The 19,552-nt window shown below is 38.8% G+C and overlaps 2 protein-coding genes across 2 annotated transcripts in view; both read right to left on the bottom strand.

Moving 5' to 3' along the window:
* Nucleotides 1-19,552, bottom strand: part of CNTNAP2 (contactin associated protein 2) — a 2,268,074-nt gene that overhangs the window by 609,046 nt on the left and 1,639,476 nt on the right. Inside the window, exon 13 of the mRNA XM_040431924.1 lies at nucleotides 10,295-10,495. Coding sequence (XP_040287858.1) covers nucleotides 10,295-10,495 — 201 coding nt within the window. The remainder of the gene's footprint in view (nucleotides 1-10,294; nucleotides 10,496-19,552) is intronic.
* The window catches only part of LOC121001043 (carboxymethylenebutenolidase homolog), a 921,426-nt gene that overhangs the window by 673,523 nt on the left and 228,351 nt on the right, over nucleotides 1-19,552 (bottom strand). The window lies entirely within an intron of this gene.

Below are 19,552 nucleotides of genomic sequence, written 5' to 3'. Positions count from 1 at the left end.
AAAGTGTTCAGCAATAGACTATAAACAGGCACCACTATGATAACATATTGGGTAAGATTTATTAACCTATCAGTTAACCCTGCCTGCATTTCTCACCAATATTAACTAGTGTTGGGTGAGAATATTCGAATCGCAAATATTAATTGCAAATATTGGCACTTCGAGAATTTGCAAATATTTAGAATATAGTGATATATATTCGTAATTTCGAATATTCTAGATTTTTTTTTCATCAGTAACCTGCCAGCTTGCTTGTGGGCCAATGAGAAGGCTGCAAGTCTTTGTCTGAACTTAGCAACATCCCTAGCAACCAAAAGGAAAGTTGCCTACCCCTAACTATATAAGAAACTCCCCAGCAGACATTTTCTATAGTATTTTATAGTTCTGAGAGACTGCAGTGTCATTGCTGTGCTCTGTGCTTTCCACACTACATTAGATAGATAGTTAGATAGCATTTATATATTATTCAGCTAGTTAGTGGGAGATAGTCAGTGTAGGTTATATCCTGATATAGTGTAGCTGTTGCAGTGCAGTGTGTTAGGTAGTGTGATAGGTTCTGCTGTCCATACATACATGCAGACCTGCTAAAATATTGTGCCAAAATATTTGCATCGTTAGTGCCAATTAGTGCAATCGCGAATATATTGGAGCACTCTAACTGCATATAAAGCCATTTTTAATGTTCTGCCGTGCCAACCATTTTCTCCAGTCTCAGGAAACATCTAGCAGCTTGTAAAATGTAGCAAAAGTGACCCACACCTGTATTTCACGTGCATTACGTGAATATTACATTGCCGATTTTTCGCAATCAAGAAAATAATCTTGAATTCGTGAATATATGACAAATATTCGCCCAAATATTCGTGAAATATCGCCAATTCCATTGAGTCAAATATCGCCACCATTGAGTCAAAGGGATGTCCAGGATTAAAGTTTTTTTTTTTTTTTCAGAAACAGCACCATGTTTATCCGTGACCAGTTTCCATCTCACCCCTATTCATAGAATGTCTCTTTTTCTAGAGAAAAGCAGACCCTTCCTGAAATATACAGATATTGGACGGACATAACAACCCTACAGAGGTCACGGTCCCTCCCGTGACAGATGTCAGAAGATCGAAGAGACTGGCTACACGTTAAGGCATCTAACAGCCTCTTTGGTTACTCTTGCTTCAGTGTTGTTGTTGTTAATGACCACACCCCTTGTTTCATGTGTAGCTTAGTGGTCATTACACCTCCCCTATATAGTCTGACCTCACCCTTCTGGCTATGTGGTTGATAGCTTCATTTGGTTTTGGAAGAGCTGGTGTGTTGTCCTCTCTGGAGTTCCTGCTCATCCATCTCACTATATAAGTTAAGTGTCTCAGTCCTTTGTGTTTTGTTTAGATGTGGGGAAACCAGCACTCAATCAAATGCACGCTGCACGGGAGAGGACGTCAATCCACAGTAATATGAACAAAGGATCCCAGCAGTCGCGTCTTTGTGAATCAAATGTCTTTTATTCCATAGACCAGGACCAGGTTTCGGCAATGTGCCTTCATCAACAGGTAATCCAAATACAAACTTAACAGACTATATATGCTCTACAGTCACCGCCCACAGGAGCAAAAGTCCATCCCATAAAGGGAATGGCCAGAAAGTAACAGGTGTAATCAATTTAATAATAAACAAACCAAAGCAGAGAAAAAAGCATCTAGATAGATATTTCATCTTACATTTGTAGATAATACTCTTGTATAACTTTCAAATTTTCAATACCTGAGAAATAAACAGCAAAATATTATAAATATATAACAAAATTATTATATTACAGATACATAACCTCATATTCCCTATTGAGGCCTCTAGGGTGCAATGTGTCCAATGTATGGATCCAAAAGGCTTCCCTCCGTAGCAACATCTTATTAATGTCACCCCCCCTCCGTGGTCTAATCACCTGCTCTATAACCTGGAATTTCAGTTGGGCAATAGAATGTCTGCACTTTTCAAAGTGGCTTGGAATGGGTAATAATAAATTTTTAGTTCTAATGGTCGATTTGTGTTTGTTAATTCTGTCCCTCACTGCCTGCATTGTCTGACCAATGTACAACAGACCACAAGCCCTTGTGGTCTGTTGTACATTGGTCAGACAATGCAGGCAGTGAGGGACAGAATTAACAAACACAAATCGACCATTAGAACTAAAAATTTATTATTACCCATTCCAAGCCACTTTGAAAAGTGCAGACATTCTATTGCCCAACTGAAATTCCAGGTTATAGAGCAGGTGATTAGACCACGGAGGGGGGGTGACATTAATAAGATGTTGCTACGGAGGGAAGCCTTTTGGATCCATACATTGGACACATTGCACCCTAGAGGCCTCAATAGGGAATATGAGGTTATGTATCTGTAATATAATAATTTTGTTATATATTTATAATATTTTGCTGTTTATTTCTCAGGTATTGAAAATTTGAAAGTTATACAAGAGTATTATCTACAAATGTAAGATGAAATATCTATCTAGATGCTTTTTTCTCTGCTTTGGTTTGTTTATTATTAAATTGATTACACCTGTTACTTTCTGGCCATTCCCTTTATGGGATGGACTTTTGCTCCTGTGGGCGGTGACTGTAGAGCATATATAGTCTGTTAAGTTTGTATTTGGATTACCTGTTGATGAAGGCACATTGCCGAAACCTGGTCCTGGTCTATGGAATAAAAGACATTTGATTCACAAAGACGCGACTGCTGGGATCCTTTGTTCATACTTTGTGTTTTGTTGTCCCTCCCTGTGTCTGTTGTTACTAGGCCTCAGGGAGACACTGTTTGTTCATCTGGGAACGAACGGGTTGTCTCAAGCCTTGCCAATACCCATAGGGCTCTTTAGGGTCTCCAGGTTCTCCAGGTTACGGTGTATGGGCATTCCTACCTTCAAGGTGTGCCCATATGGATAGGAGTCAGGGCAAGGAGTAGGGTTCTATAGGAGGTGACCCTTTCCCTTTTCCCTAGCGTTGAGGCCTAGTGGCTTTTCCCTTCCCTCCTGTTGTCGGTGTGGTGTTCCCTCCCATACCTCATCCATAATCTGTATTTCAATCCCCATTTTTTTATATGGGGAAATATAGCTTTGTATAGAAATTATACACATTGAGTAAACCTGAGCTAGGCAGAATTTAAAGACATTTTCATCTCTTCTCTTCTCTCATACCTGTCTACTGGCCCACATGCATATTATGGTGGTGTGCAAGCTTCTAGTTATATAGAGCTGTAAATGTCACCTGTAGACTTCTATGGGGCCCTGTTTAATGTTTCTAATTTCATATGTACACTCACAGAAGTAAAGCTTCATAATATCTCATCGAAAATATTGCTAGAAGCATCATATGTTGGTATATGATTGGAACAACTCAAATGCAAGTAAATCAGGAGGAAACAATCCCTCCAGAAGAACTTAAAAGAATGAATGATCTTTTTCTTGTACTTGAAGATGCACACAAAATAGAAATACATCATACCATTGATGTTCTGTTCCTTCAGATGTATTTGAAGGAACAGATCATACCGAGGGGTTTAAGGTTCCCCCTCCAAACTTCCTTTCCTGATGATGATCTCTTTACTAAAGAATGGGACAAATATTTAATGCAATGTTTTTTTGGTCTTATCGATAAATTAATACATAAAAGGAGAGAGATCGCTATTTCAGCGATTTGTAACATTGAAAAAACAAAAAATCAGCTCACACAATACAATAGTTATGTTGACTTCCAGAAACTGAATCTCTCCATCTTTCAGAGATTACAGAAATTTGAGCTAGAGCTAATTGCCAATAAAGCTGAAAAATTCAACAGAGATAGGGAAGATTTTCACAACAATCATATGCACAGCTGCGATATATCTGTTCTAAAACTCACCATCATCGACTGGATTCATCCAAACACCAAAAATAGATTCCAACAATTAGTAAATAAATAAAGAATGCTACTGGATATTTCGCCTGCAGATGCTGGTACCTGAAGGTCTCAATGAAGTCATAGAACATACTAAATAAATAATATTCAGGCTTCCTACCACAAGCACTTACTATAGACAAATAAATATTCACTATAGAATAATAAATAATTATTTTAACAGTCTTTGATTTTAACAGAGCTCTCTATCGTAAATAATGATTTTATGTCAGCCCTCCCCCTTTTTTGTATGTGTTACCAAAACAGTATATAGCTTTATTTCAGATGTATGTATATGTATTTATACACTGAGCAAAAATATAAACGCAAGACTTTTGGTTTTGCTCCCATTTTGCATGAGCTGAACTCAAAGATCTGAAAAATTTTCTACATACACGAAAGACCCATTACTCTCAAATATTGTTCACAAATCTGTCTAAATCTGTGTTAGTGAGCACTTCTCCTTTGCCGAGATAATCCATCCCACCTCATAGGTGTGGTATATCAAGTTGCTGTTTAGACAGCATGAATATTGCACAGGTGTGCCTCAGACTGCCCACAATAAAAGGCCACTCTGAAATGTGCACAGTTTTGCTTTCTGGGGGGGGGGGAGGGGCAGAAAACCAGTTAGTATCTGGTGTGGCCGCTATTTGCCTCACACATCTCCGTCACATAGAGTTGATCAGATTGTTGATTGTGGCCTGTGGAATGTTGGTCCACTCCTCTTCAATAGCTGTGCGAAGTTCCAGAATATTGGCAGGAACTGGAACACGCTGTTGTATACGCCGATCCAGAGCATCCCAAACATGCTCAATGTGTGATATGTCCGGTGAGTATGCTGGCCATGCAAGAACTGGGATGTTTTCAGCTTCCAGGAATTGTGTACAGATCCTTGCAATATGGGGTCGTGCATTATCATGCTGCAACATGAGGTGATGGTCGTGGATGAATGGCACAACAATGGGCCTCAGGATCTCGTCACGGTATCTCTTTGCATTCAAAATGCCATCAATAAAATACACCTGTGTTTGTTGTCCATACTATGACCCCACCGCCACCGTGAGCCACTCGATCCACAACGTTGACATCAGCAAACCGCCCACCCACACAACGCCACACGCGCTGTCTGCCATCTGCCCTGAACAGTGAAAACCGGGACTCATCCTTAAATAGATCGCCTCTCCAACGTGCCAGATGCCATCGAATGTAAGCATTTGCCCACTCAAGTTGGTTACGACGATGAACTCCAGTCAGTTAAGGAAGATGAGCATGCAGATGAGCTTCCCTGAGACGGTTTCTGACAGTTTGTGCAGAAATTCTTTGGTTATGCAAACCAATTGTTGCTGAAGCTGTCCGGGTGGCTGGTCTCAGACGATCATGGAGGTAAACATTCTGGATGTGGAGGTCCTAGGCTGGTGTGGTTACACGTGGTCTGCGGTTGTGAGGCCGGTTTGGTGTACTGCCAAATTCTCTGAAACGCCTTTGGAGACGGCTTATGGTAAATAAATGAACATTCATTGCACGAGCAACATCTCTGGTAGACATTCCTGCAGTCAGCATGCCAATTGCACTCTCCCTCAAACGTTGCGACATCTGTGGCATTGTGCTGTGAGATCAAACTGCACATTTCAGAGTGATCTTTTATTGTGGGCAGTCTAAGGCACACCTGTGCAATATTCATGCTGTCTAATCAGCACCTTGATATGCCACACCTGTGAGGTGGGATGGATTATCTCGGCAAAGGAGAAGTGCTCACTAAAACATTTAGACATATATGTGAACAATATTTGAGAGTAATGGGTGTTTTGTGCATGTAGAAAATGTTTCAGATGTTTGAGTTCAGTTCATGCAAAATGGGAGCAATACCAAAAGTGTTGCGTTTATATTTTTGCTCAGTGTATATTTATATACTATCAATTATTTATTGCTTTTATATAATATGTTTACACAATGTTTTTAATTATTTATGCTACCAAATGTATTTGTGGACTGAACCTGTCAATCAAATTATGTCATGTCCAGTTTTTTTTTGTATAAATCCTGGTGTGTGCCACTCTTCTGGGTCAGCCTGAAGAAGCCGACGAAGCGTCGGTGAAACGCATAGCTAAACTAAGACCCGATCACTTTGTTTATGTCTAGTTGTATACTAAAATAAAGCGTGGTTAAATCTTAGCGCCCCGGTAGTACTGCCATTTTTTACCAAAATTTACCTTTGATAAATTTAAGCGTATCTTTGACCCTCCATGAACTAGAAACTCAAATCTATGGCAGCTATGGAATGGTGTTGACTTGAGCTATAATTTACGCCACTTTCTGGCAAAAATTGTAGTTAATCCGACAGGCTATGGATGGTCAACCCACTCCTGCTAAGCCCCATGCCCTTTCTTGCCTCTTTTATATGGCCTGCACCATAATTTACGACTTTTTAATGACACTTTTTTGGCGTAAAAGCACTGATAAATCTCCCCCCTTCTCTCTTCTCTTAGCATCAATGTAAAATAGAAAAATAATTGGTATCTGGATTTAGAAGTTGATGCTTAGATGCACCTTTTAAAACATTCCAAACAGATGAAATTAATATATCAGAACTTAACATTTGTATTTCCAGTAAATTTAGTAGCATCATGCATTTGGTAATTGCATTCAGTGGAAATAATGTTATATATTTAATGAGTTGGAGATGACTTACCACATATTCCCTGTTTTCTCATCTTCCAAAGTTTTGACAAAGGCAGTAAAATGTACTGCATGCAATTATTTAAAACTGTACTTACTTAGATGGATGAAAGAACCATTCACTTTTTGATTACAAAATAAAACTGTATTCTACTCAATATTGCAAAGATATGAATTCATTTATTAACTTCAAACTAATAACTAAATTTTTATAGTATTTGCTGACATTAACTTATCTAATATTTTGCACACATTAATTCTGCAAAAGAGAATTTGATTCTGACAGCCATAAGATTATACAAATGTTTATGATTTTGAATCTTATTTGAATAAACATTATATCAGAGATCAAAACATTAACTGCTAAATCACTATGCTGCCTGTGGGCCATATGGCAGTGTAGAGCAACCATGAGGTACTGTTCACATGGGCTATTTTTCAATGGTCAGAGGACCTTCATCAATGCATTTTCATCATTTAGTGTGAAAGATCCACAGATGGTATTATGTCACAGATTAACGTATTTTTGGCTGGACAGTTAATGCCAATAATCTCTTTGTGCCCCAGAACATAAAAAAACAAGACTCACCTGTCTGCAGTCCTGACGATGCTTGGTTCCTGGCCGCTTCTGGTACCCAGAGCACAAGGAAGCAGCTACGCCCTGTGACCATTGCAGCAAATCACAAGCCTCAGCAGTCACTGTAGCAGCTGTGACTGCTGAGACCTGTGATTGGCTGCAATGGTCACAGGGCGTAGCCGTTTCCTGGTCCTGCAGGGATAGGAATCAGCAATAAACAGAGCAGCAGTGGGACCACAGACGGGTAAGTCTTCCTTTTTATTTTTAGGGGCTTTAGAGGCCAAAGGGGTTGTCAGCATTAAGGCCGGAAAACTCTTGTAAGGAGAGACAGTACCTCCCCTAAGCTGCACCCAAGGCATCCCACTCAGCTAGCCAGAATCCTTGAAACAACTGTCTGCAAATGGATATATGATTTTCACCTTTTCCCTTGTTGTGCACAAAGGCTTGATAAAAGGTTGGATATTGACTCATAGATGTCCACTTCCAGAAGGTGTCACAAGCAAAGCATCTCACTTTCTCATGGAGATACAGTACCTCTTTGCATACTTGTCAAAATATAAGACAAAATAAGAAACATACATGTATGATCGAACAAGAAGAAAGTATAAATGTATCCTTCTAAAATGCACTATTGGGGCTGCGATCCAGTTTTGGGCACAAGTCCATAAAATAGTCATCATATTGCTGAAAGAGTTCAAAGAAAGCAACTAAAGAATGTTTTACACTTTCCGACCTGCAGCCAATAACCGTTCCTTCCCGATAATTGTGAACAAGCTTTTGTATGAATTTTCATACACAATAATCATCTGCAACATCGGGCAGTGTAAAGGGACCTTAAATTAATACAAGGTTTAGAAGATCTCCGTTATGAAGAAAGGTTGTCAACAAAAAATATATTTGCAGACCCCAAACAGAACAGAAGGTCAATGTCTGGTGTAATTTAATATGAAAATTTAACAACTGGACTTTGATGTCAGAACTATAAAGTTATGGAACATGATGCCACAGGGTCTGATAATGGCTGTAAAAGTGAATATCATACATTTATTAAAAGGTTAGGCATCTTCCTTGAATACACAACATGCTACTATTCAAACTATTCTACATGACACATATTTTGATGTTGTTCTTTGCACTAGGAGAACTACTGTGGACATGAACACTGGAGCAAGTAGGTGAGCTGGCTTTTTTATATGTTTTTACTAAAAGCAATGTAGGATGTTGATTTGTATGATTGCCAGTTGTGATCAGGAGGGATTTGTTGTAGGGCAGACTGGTATACGCCATTGAGAGTGTGGTAAGAATAAAAGGCTGAACTTGATAAACTAAGGTCTTCATTTTTGAGTCTATAAATTGTGACATTGCGTAAGGTAAACTGATTTTCTCTAGCTTCTCCTATGTCCAAATAATACATTTTAAAGTATAGCAATTGGAAGCAAACTGAAATGGAAGAATTTACTTAAATATTACTAGATAATTCACCTTGGTATTCCACACTCTTTTGTTGCCAAATGGCTCGGAATTCTAAAGTGCTCGTATAAAAACAATTTCACAGGTAATGAACAGCATGGGTAGGTGAAATGATTAGAATCCCATTTAAATTCATGAATTTCACAACAGACTGAGCTACAGAACAGTTTAGTAAATAGTACAGGATTCCTACACTTCTAGCACACATTGAAATTTTGCTTTTCTTATCAGACTTTGTGTTTCATATTCTAATTCATAACTACAGGCATCTCAGACTGTAACTACTGGAGGTAACAGCAATATATGCATGTCTTAAGGGAGCATTATTTACACTACAATAGTAATAAGCTATCAGAACATCTTCAAAGAAAAGTGATAGCAATATTATGCATTTGTGCTTCGAAATGTAAGAAATACCTGCGTGTGTGTGTGTGTATATATATATGATTAACTCATGTATTACTGGCCCTGATGAACCAGTTAGAGATAATCCCTATCCACCTAGGTTCTGATAGTTCTGATAGTAGCATACAGCTTTTACTTAAACAGTGTCATGCTAAATCTTCTTTCTAAGGTTCTAAATTCTAAGTAGTATTTTAACAAGCTTCTTGGGATAGAGGAAATGTAAAGGAGTATGTGGATTGATGGATCCTTTCAAAAAACATATTTGTTCAGTTTGCACTTTTTGTCTATTACTGTAGACATTCTGCATTTGCTGCCCACTTTATTTCCATTAGGTTGCCTCTACTACTATTACTACTGCTCAATATTATTATGATCATCAAAAAGCAACTGAAACCTGGTAGGGAAGAATTCATAGAAGTGTGGGCACACAAATCAACATAGATAATGGTCTGATTGCTCTGTATCAGAACTGGGCAAAACACATTATTGTAGGCAAAGACAAGATTATGAAGCACCCGTTAAAACACGAAGCAAAGGTAATTGAGATAGAAGTCAAGCGGTAGAGTGAAGTAGATTCATAGAAACATGGAAGAATGACGAACGAAAAAGACCATATAGCATAGAGAACTAGAGCAGTGGACATGCTCCAATAATGGGTGGGAGACAGTAGGTAAGCAAGTCAAATTATAGAACTTTAGTTTTGCAGCCATTATTCTGGTTCTCATATTTTAAAGATATGCAACATGGTCATACCAAAACACCATAACCACAACCCGAACATCTGCTAATAAAAACAACCCTATTTAATAGTAAACATAGAAGGCAAGGGAACCAGTTTGGTACCCACCATCATTTTCTCCTTACCAAATAAATATCTGTAAGTTATAGGTTAAACAGATTTTTTTAAATTTTTATTGCATTGTATAGAACACTTTAGAACATATCTCTACACTTTTATTGTATAGTGAGCAAAGTAGTGGAAAGTTAACATTCAAATACTCCATCAATACTACAAAATGAATTCAAAGAGTATGTAGTTAAGTGAATAAGCTACCACAACTAATTTCACATCTAAGTGCATGTCTGTTTAATTAATAACTCGAAATATGTAGTTGTCATCAACTTTTTATATGGTTCAATAATTCCATCTTGCGTTGCTATCAATGCCCATTCGATTAGAAAAAAGCCTATAGAACATATGTGAAATTCAATAATCAAGTAGAAAAAATACTTGGCCTACCTGGTGAGTTGAGCAGTCTTGACATCTTGCAAGAGTAAGAAAGATACTGCTCACATCTCTCTGCACTGTTTGTAATGGTGGAGATCTGCTCCATGGATGTGTTGTAATTCAGTTGTACCACTACTCGTTTCTCTTTGCTGGCACCTGGCACTGATGTTTCAGGCTTCAAATCATGGTATAAGGTTGTCCATACTTTATCCTCTGTGGAAATAAGAAAAATTAGCTATCTGAAGATCGAGACTTCAGCCAAAGCCATGCAGCCAAAGAAAATGGAATTAGAAATCCTTTGATTTATGCATATATTTTTATTTCAAAACACTATACACTCCTGGAATATTAGAAACTGTTAAAAGGGTCTTCAATTCAATTCTTGTCTTTCAGCTGTTTATATCTATCCTACCTGCATGTCATTTTTTAGCAGTGTCAGTTAACATAATAAAGTGTAGGGGACTATGCTGCAACATCCTGAATGAAAATTTTAATTGGCTGACTTTACACCTCAGATATAAGTTGAGAACAAGTCTAAATGTGAATAAACAACTAAAACATTAAATAGAACCAAATACATGTATGACTACACCTCCAAATAGAAAAATAAAATACAATATAATCTTTATTTCATATCAAAGGAACCAGACAAACATAGCAGAATTAAAAAAAAACATTTAAAAAGCACAAGACTAAGTCAAGGAAGCACGTGAACCCCCACAATAGAGACTTGCATACATAGAATAATAGTACAATAAACATACAATAGCAAAAAGCAAAAGTATCATAAACAGATTATAAGAAATAACCCAATAATGCAGTATTATGGCAAGATGCAAATATAGTATAGCATAGTAACCTGTATAGTATAGTAATCTGTAATGTTACATGCCTTAATACATGACTTTGTCTGGGATACCTGACAAAGCCATTTATAAGGGCTATAAATTAACATTACTTGCACTATAAAACTGGCATAAATTAATTTTTTTCTCATTATGTATCTCGTAGTTGAGGAATACCTATGATGAAAATTAAAAAATAACAGCATAACAAATTCTTTGAACATGATTTAAACAATAGATCATTTTCTGATGACACATTCCCCCTTTAATAAAATTGGTTCATCTAACATCGGCTGATTTTGTACTAAGACTGTCATACAAAATGTAGTTCTTAGTAAGTATCCCTTTGATAACAAGAAGTATCTTCTATATAGAGATTTTTTGGGGTCACAGAGTTAATATAAAATAAATATGCCATTAATGCCTCTAATGAGTTCACTTGATTACATTTCTAATCACAAATACTCTTATCCCTAGGTTTTCTTAACCAAGACCAGCCAACTAGAAAATGATTCAGTATATTGAGAATTAGCTGAAATATGCACCTTTTCACAAAGACATACTATATCAAAGAGAATCCATTGACTTCTTCTGACCCATGATTGGCCATACTGCAGCCAGTTAGGAAGTTCAATAACACCTACTATATTAATTCAGCTTTGACAGTTAGAGTCCTAGTGACAAGTTCTCTTCAAAGCAATGCTACAACAAACGGACACAATATTTTGCATGAGCAGATCTCACCATTTGACGACAGTTCCATTCGAAGCTAACAGACGTTTTCTACATATTCATTGACTTCAAACCTACACATAATGCTGCTTTTAACTTTCTAATTTGCCAATTACATTTTGTTGCCTCTATTTCTCTATTTTAATTGCTTGCATTGTGATGTTTTGTAAAAGTCTTAACTGATATACACTCACCTAAAGAATTATTAGGAATTATTATTGTTGGACCCCCTTTTGCCTTCAGAACTGCCTTAATTCTACGTGGCATTGATTCAACAAGGTGGTGATAGCATTCTTTAGAAATATTGGCCCATATTGATAGGATAGCATCTTGCAGTTGATGGAGATTTGAGGGATGCACATCCAGGGCACGAAGCTCCCGTTCCACCACATCCCAAAGATGCTCTATTGGGTTGAGATCTGGTGACTGTGGGGGCCATTTTAGTACAGTGAACTCATTGTCATGTTCAAGAAACTAATTTGAAATGATTCGAGCTTTGTGACATGGTGCATTATCCTGCTGGAAGTAGCCATCAGAGGATCGATACATGTTCTCATTCTGTTTACGCGCCAAATTCGGACTCTACCATTTGAATGTCTCAACAGAAATCGAGACTCATCAGACCAGGCAACATTTTTCCAGTCTTCAACAGTCCAATTTTGGTGAGCTCGTGCAAACTGTAGCCTCTTTTTCCTATTTGTAGTGGAGATGAGTGGTACCCGGTGGGGTCTTCTGCTGTTGTAGCCCATCCGCCTCAAGGTTGTGTGTGTTGTGGCTTCACAAATGCTTTGCTGCATACCTCGGTTGTAACGAGTGGTTATTTCAGTCAACGTTGCTCTTCTATCAGCTTGAATCAGTCGGCCCATTCTCCTCTGACCTCTAGCATCCACAAGGCATTTTTGCCCACAGGACTGCCGCATAATGGATGTTTTTCCCTTTTCACACCATTCTTTGTAAACCCTAGAAATGGTTGTGTGTGAAAATCCCAGTAACTGAGCAGATTGTGAAATACTCAGACTGGCCAGTCTGGCACCAACAACCATGCCACGCTCAAAATTGCTTAAATCACCTTTCTTTCCCATTCTGACATTCAGTTTTGATTTCAGGAGATTGTCTTGACCAGGACTACACCCCTAAATGCATTGAAGCAACTGCCATGTGATTGGTTGACTAGATAATTGCATTAATGAGAAATAGAACAGGTGTTCCTAATAATTCTTTAGGTGAGTGTATGTTTAGGTCCTTGCTACATATTTTAGCGCTTTTTGAAATTTTCTAGGTAACAAAATGATGATACAATGAGGAACAGAAGTATTTGAACACCCTACGATTTTGCAAGTTCTCCCACTTAGAAATCATGGAGGGTTCTGAAATTCCCATTTTGAGTGCATTCCCACTCTGAGAGACAGAATAAAATAATAAATAAATCAGGAAATCACATTGTATGATTTTTAAAGAATTTATCTGTCACTGTCACTGCTGAACATAAGTATTTGGACACCTGAGAAACAGCAAACAGCAAGAATTCTGTCTCTTAAATACCTGTTACTGTGCCTTTAAAAATTCCACCTCTACTCCACTCATTAATCTAACTTAGTAGCACCTGTCTAAGCTCTTTAAAGACACCTGTCCACCCCACAGTCAGTCAGACGTCAACTACTACCATGGGCAAGACCAAAGATCTGTCAAAAGACACCAGAGACACAATTGTGGGCCTCTACAAGGCTGGAAAGGGCTACGGGGCAATTGCCAAGCAGTTTGGTGAAAATAGATCAACTCTTGGAGTGATTGTTAGAAAATGGAAGAGGCTAAAGACGACTGTCAGTCTCCCTCGGACTGGGGCTCCATGCATGATCTCACCTTGGGGAATATCACTGATGATAAAGAAAGGTGAGGAATCAGCCCAGAACTACAAGGGAGGAGCTGGTCAATGACATGAAGAGAGCTGGGAGCACAGTTTCAAAGGTCACTGTCAGTAGAACACTATGCCGTGATGGTTTCAAATCATGCATTGCATGGAATGTTCCCCTGCTTAAGTCATCACATGTTCAGGCCCGTCTGAAGTTTTCCAATGACCATCTGGATGATCAAGAGAAGGCATGGGAGAAAGTCATGTGTGTCAGATGATACCAAAGTAGAACTTTTTGGTCTAAACTTCACTCGTTGTGTTTGGAAGAAAAAAGAAGGATGAGTTGAATCCCAAGAACATTATCCCTACTGTGAAGCATGGGGGGTGGTAACATCATACTTTGGGGGTGCTTTTCTGCGAAGGGGGCAGGATGACTGCACTGTATTAAGGAGAGGATGAATGGGGCCATTTATTGCGAGATTTTGAGCAACAACCTCCTTCCCTCGGTCAGAGCATTGAAGATAGGTCGAGGCTGGGTCTTCCAACATGACAATGACCAAAGCACATAGCCAGGATAACCAAGGAGTGGCTCTGTAAGAAGCATATCAAGGTTCTGGAGTGGCCTAGCCAGTCTCCAGACCTAAATCCAATAGAACGCCTTTGGAGAGAGCTGAAACTTCGTGTTGCTCAGCGACAGCCCCGAAACCTGACAGATCTAGAGGAGATCTGTGTGGAAGAATGGGCCAGAATCCCTGTTGCAGTGTGTGCAAACCTGGTCAAGAACTACAGGAAATGTTTGACTTCTGTAATTGCAAACAAAGGCTTCTGTACCAAATATTAACACTAATTTTCTCAGGTGTTCAAATACTTATGTTCAGCAGTGCAAGGTAAATAAATTCTTTAAAAATCATACATGGTGATTTCCTGAATTAAATTTTTTAATTCTGTCTCTCAGAGTGGGAATGCACCTACAATGTGAATTTCAGACCCCTCCATGATTTCTAAGTGGGAGAAATTGCAAAATCGCAGGGTGTTCAAATACTTCTGATCCTCACTGTAATAATGCATCAACGAATTGCTCTTTCTAACCATGTTTTTAATTTATCTTAGTTCAGAATACAAAACTGCAGTAAGCCCTGCTCATTACTTTCTTGCTCATTAATTGGAAAAGTTGTAAATATGGAACTGAACAAACTCTGGATAAACTTTTTAATTCACTGGGAAATAAGTGCATATTTAAAAGCTTGTTTTGTTCTCCAAGGGAGGTGCTTGCTTAGAAATGCAGATGAAAACAGTGCCAAATAACACAACAGCTACTGTATGTGGGAAAATGGATCCCCTTGTGAGTTAGCAAATGTCATTCTCTGCATGGAGAACTTTGGATCATCATGAAGAGATCTGCAATGTCATTGACTGTGGAGCAATCCACCTGGTCTCATGAAATGAGGTTATCACTTGATATTTTCTCTTCTCGTCTCATTTGCCTGCACTGTCTCATGAAAGCTCAGTAAATTACCATACTCAATGTGCCTGTGTTTCCAAGTAAACAGTGTATCATCCAAAACAAGTTGAAATTATACAAAGTAGACAAGGAAGTTACTTTCTTCCCAGCTGTTCCCTGTTTCAGAATTGAGCAATCGCCAATAATAATATTATCACATTTCATCTTTTTCGATCTTTATGGTACAGTTGATCATAATCTCAGGGAAGGATTAAACAGTTCCATGCCTTACATGTAGTATAGCAACTTAAACCTATGAGAAGGGAAACATTATCTGACAAGTCCTATTTTAAATCGTCAAATATCACTTTATCAGTAGAATATGCAAAATAAGAGGCTGTGGCTTATTTACAGAGCATTTTTCAAGAAGCAGAAACAAATGGTATATTGGTAAAACATAAATTATGGTTTGGTAATTATATTAGTTGACTTTTGTAATTATAACAGTTGAAATCTTAATGTTTTGTTGGAAACAGGACCACAAGAAGTGTAAACCTATCAATATGGCTGCACTTCCTGTTGTCACTTTTGCAAAAATAGCTGTTTCAATAAAACAAAAGTGCCAGTATATTGGTAAGTTAAAAAAAGAAATAAAATCTGGATGCTTCTTTATACCCAAAAATCAAGATGGCTTGTAATCTCACAATTATTAAACTACAATGCAGTCATTGTCCCTCATGTACTGTCTATATTGGAACACTTCATCTACAAAAAGACTGGTAAAACTTTTTGGGGTTATCTCTACTTGACAAAAAAGACATAATTAAAATTAAATTCACCACTCTTCTATTTAGCTATGGTTAGTATTGAGCAAATCAAAGTGAAAAGAATTGACTTTGATCCGAATTTCAGGAAAAATTTGATTGCCACGAATCTGAATTTCCTTGCGCTACGTGGTAATGAAACTTTTTTCCTAAAATTGCAGCTACATGTGTTACAAAGTGAAAGTAAGAAGCCCAGGAAAGTGATATGACCCATAATGCCCTGCAGTCAAGCAAACAGCACATAGCCATCCCCTGTGATGTCACAGCCCTATAAAATGCCACATTCAGCACAGTTGCTGCCACTTCACTGTGAACTGAGCATAGGGACAGATATGGCAAGCACTAGGGAAAGCTTTTAATTGTTGAATATTGGATAAACACAGTGTAGGGACAGTGTAGGGAGATCAGAGGGAGAGTTTTTAGACACTGTAGGTAGAGCATAGGGAGAGTCGCCCACTAGTTGATCAGCGTTTTTTGTTGGAAAAATGATTCTTTTAGCTCAAACATTACTCTTGTAATAAAAAAAAAAAGTCTTTTAGTGAATAAATTAGTTTTTACTAAATAAATGAGTCTGCTCCAGTATTACAATCCCTAATCCCTGTGATGAACAATGTTGAGCAGGTAACCCGCACGTGTCAGCAAAGGGTTAGACACACGGTGATCCCTTCAGTGCAGTGCATGTACAGCCCGGACATGAAAGGGCATCACAGAACAGTTAGTGCTGAACACCACTTGGCCTTCCAGGAAGTTGGACATGGAACCCCTAATGGCAAATAACTCCTTGTATTTGGGTTAAAACCAGATGGGCCAAACTTGCTGGATGGATCAAACATTGCAACTGGATTATTGCCATACGGGAGGAGTGTCGTTGGTTAATGGAATGAACCACACAAATCACTCCGAAAATTCATTGCAGCTAATATGTCCTTTTCATATTGAAAAAATTAGTTTGCGTCATAGTTGCAATTGTTTATTGTTGGAACTACGACGTATTATCAGACAAATCGGTCCACCATCAGGACCCTAATTCATCATTCCTAGCTAACACCTTCTGTTATAGAAAATTGTATTCTGCGTCACTCTGACAGCCACAACAAATTTTAAACAACTTCTACTTCACTGTGCAGTGCAACAAAATTTTAAGTCATGTGGATCCCTTCATAAGGTCCAGGATACCTCCATACTATGAACATAATGGTATTTTGCTTTCAGTATGTATTTGGGTTAAAACCAGATGGACTGAACTTTCTGGATGGATCAAACATGGCAGCTGGATTATTGCCATACAGGACGAGTGTCATTGGTTATCATAATGAATCACACAAATCACTCCAACTCAACTCAAAGTCATCATAGCTAATACGTTCTGTTATCAAAAAAATTAGTCTGTGTCGTTATTCCAATAGTTTATGGTTGGAACCACGGCGATATTACCAGACAAATCGGTCCATCAACTGGACCCTAATTCATCATTTCTAGCTACCACGTTCTGTTTTATTCTGTGTCACTCTGACAGCCACAACAAATTTTTAACAAATTCTGTCACTGTGCAGTGCAACAAAATTTTAGCCCATGTGGATCCCTCCATATGGTCCTGGATCCCTCCATACTATGACTTTAATGGTATTTTACTTTCATCATGTATTTTGGTTAAAACCAGATGAGTGGAACTTGCTGGATGGATAAAACATGGCTGCTGGATTATTGCCATTTGGAAGGAGTGTTATTGGTTATCAGAATGAACCACACAAATTGCTCCACCAACTTAAACCAAATTCATTGTAGCTAAAACGTTCTTCAGTAAAAAATATTAAACTGCATTGTTATTTTAATAGATTATTGTCGGAACTATGATGATATTACAAGACAAATCGCTCAACCAACTCAACCTAAATTCATAGTAGCTAATAAGTTCTTTTAGTCAGTGTTTGGTCAGTGTTTTGCATCAGTATTTGATCAGAATTTGTAAGTAGAGATGGCCCGAATAGTTCACCGGCGAATAGTTCCTGGCGAACATAGCTTGTTCGCGTTCGCCGCGGCGGGCGAACATATGCGATGTTCGGTCCGCCCCCAATACATCATTATTGAGTAAACTTTGACCCTGTACCTCACAGTCAGCAGACACATTCCAGCCAATCAGCAGCAGACCCTCCATCCCAGACCCTCCCACATCCTGGACAGCATCCATTTTAGATTCATTCAGAAACTGCATTCTTAGTGAGAGGAGGGACAGTGTAGCTGCTGCTGATTCAATAGGGAAAGCGTTAGCTAGGGCAGTGTTCTGTGTCCACAGACTCATCTGCTGTAAGGACAGCATCCTGACAGCACCCCAAAAAGCCCTTTTCAGGGCTGGTTCATCAGTCTGCTTTTTTTTTTATATATATATATATATATATATATATTGCAGTTGCCTGCCCGTGTGTGAGAGGCTGCAGGCTCAGTCATGTGCACACCATTCATACAGGGTGTGACAGAAAATACCTCGCAGATAAAAAAAAATTATATTTAATATTTTTCTGTGATCTAATCACAGTTGCAAGCCAGTGTGTGTCAGGCCCACACAGACTGTATTGTGGCCACTGGCTAGTGGCTAGGCCTCCACTTATACCGTTACAGGGTGTCACTCACTCACAAATACCTCGCAGATAAAAAAAAATTATATTTTATATTTCTCTGTGATATAATCACAGTTGCAAGCCAGTGTGTGTCAGGCCCACACAGACTGTATTGTGGCCACTGGCTAGTGGCTAGGCCTCTACTTATACCGTTACAGGGTGTCACTCACTCACAAATACTTCCCAGATAAAAAAAAAATTATATTTAATATTTTTCTGTGATCTAATCACAGTTACAAGCCAGTGTGTGTCAGGCCCACACAGACTGTATTGTGGCCACTGGCTAGGCCTCCACTTATAGCGTTACAGGGTGTCACTCACTCACAAATACCTTGCAGATAAAAAAAAATTATATTTAATATTTTTCTGTGATATAATCACAGTTGCAAGCCAGTGTGTGTCAGGCCCACACAGACTGTACTTTGCCCACTGCCCACCACTTATATAGGGTGGCACAGTACCTTGCACCCATAGTAACACTTATCTAATAAAAAATGACAGGCAGGCCACACCGCAGGGGCCGTCGTGTTCGTGGTGCTGTGATTTCCACTGGCCCTGGAATAATGCCCAGTGTTCAGAGGCCACGTACCCTGAACCCCAAAAATTCAGAGAAAATAGTTGACTGTCTTACACAGGACACCCAATCTTCAACAGCTTCCGCTAAGAACCTTGACGCACCATCCTCCTCCAGCTCAGCTTTGGTCAGCTGCTCTTAAGTTACCACTCTCCCGCCCGCCGCCACCACCACCACTACCACCACAGCCACCACAGCTGCTTCTCTTGATCCCTCAGAGGAGTTATTTACACATCAGTTGGATAAAATTAGTGATGTGCAACCATTATTGCCAGAGGATGGAGATAACAGGGATATGTCTCAGTCAGGCAGCATTACACACATGGACGTACAGTGTGATGATGATGATGATGTTGTACCCGCTGCTGCTTCCTTTGCTGAGGTGTCAGA

The sequence above is a fragment of the Bufo bufo genome, chromosome 5, assembly GCF_905171765.1.
Source record: "Bufo bufo chromosome 5, aBufBuf1.1, whole genome shotgun sequence".
NCBI classification, from domain to species: domain Eukaryota; kingdom Metazoa; phylum Chordata; class Amphibia; order Anura; family Bufonidae; genus Bufo; species Bufo bufo.
This window is presented reverse-complemented; position numbering and strand designations above follow the sequence as displayed.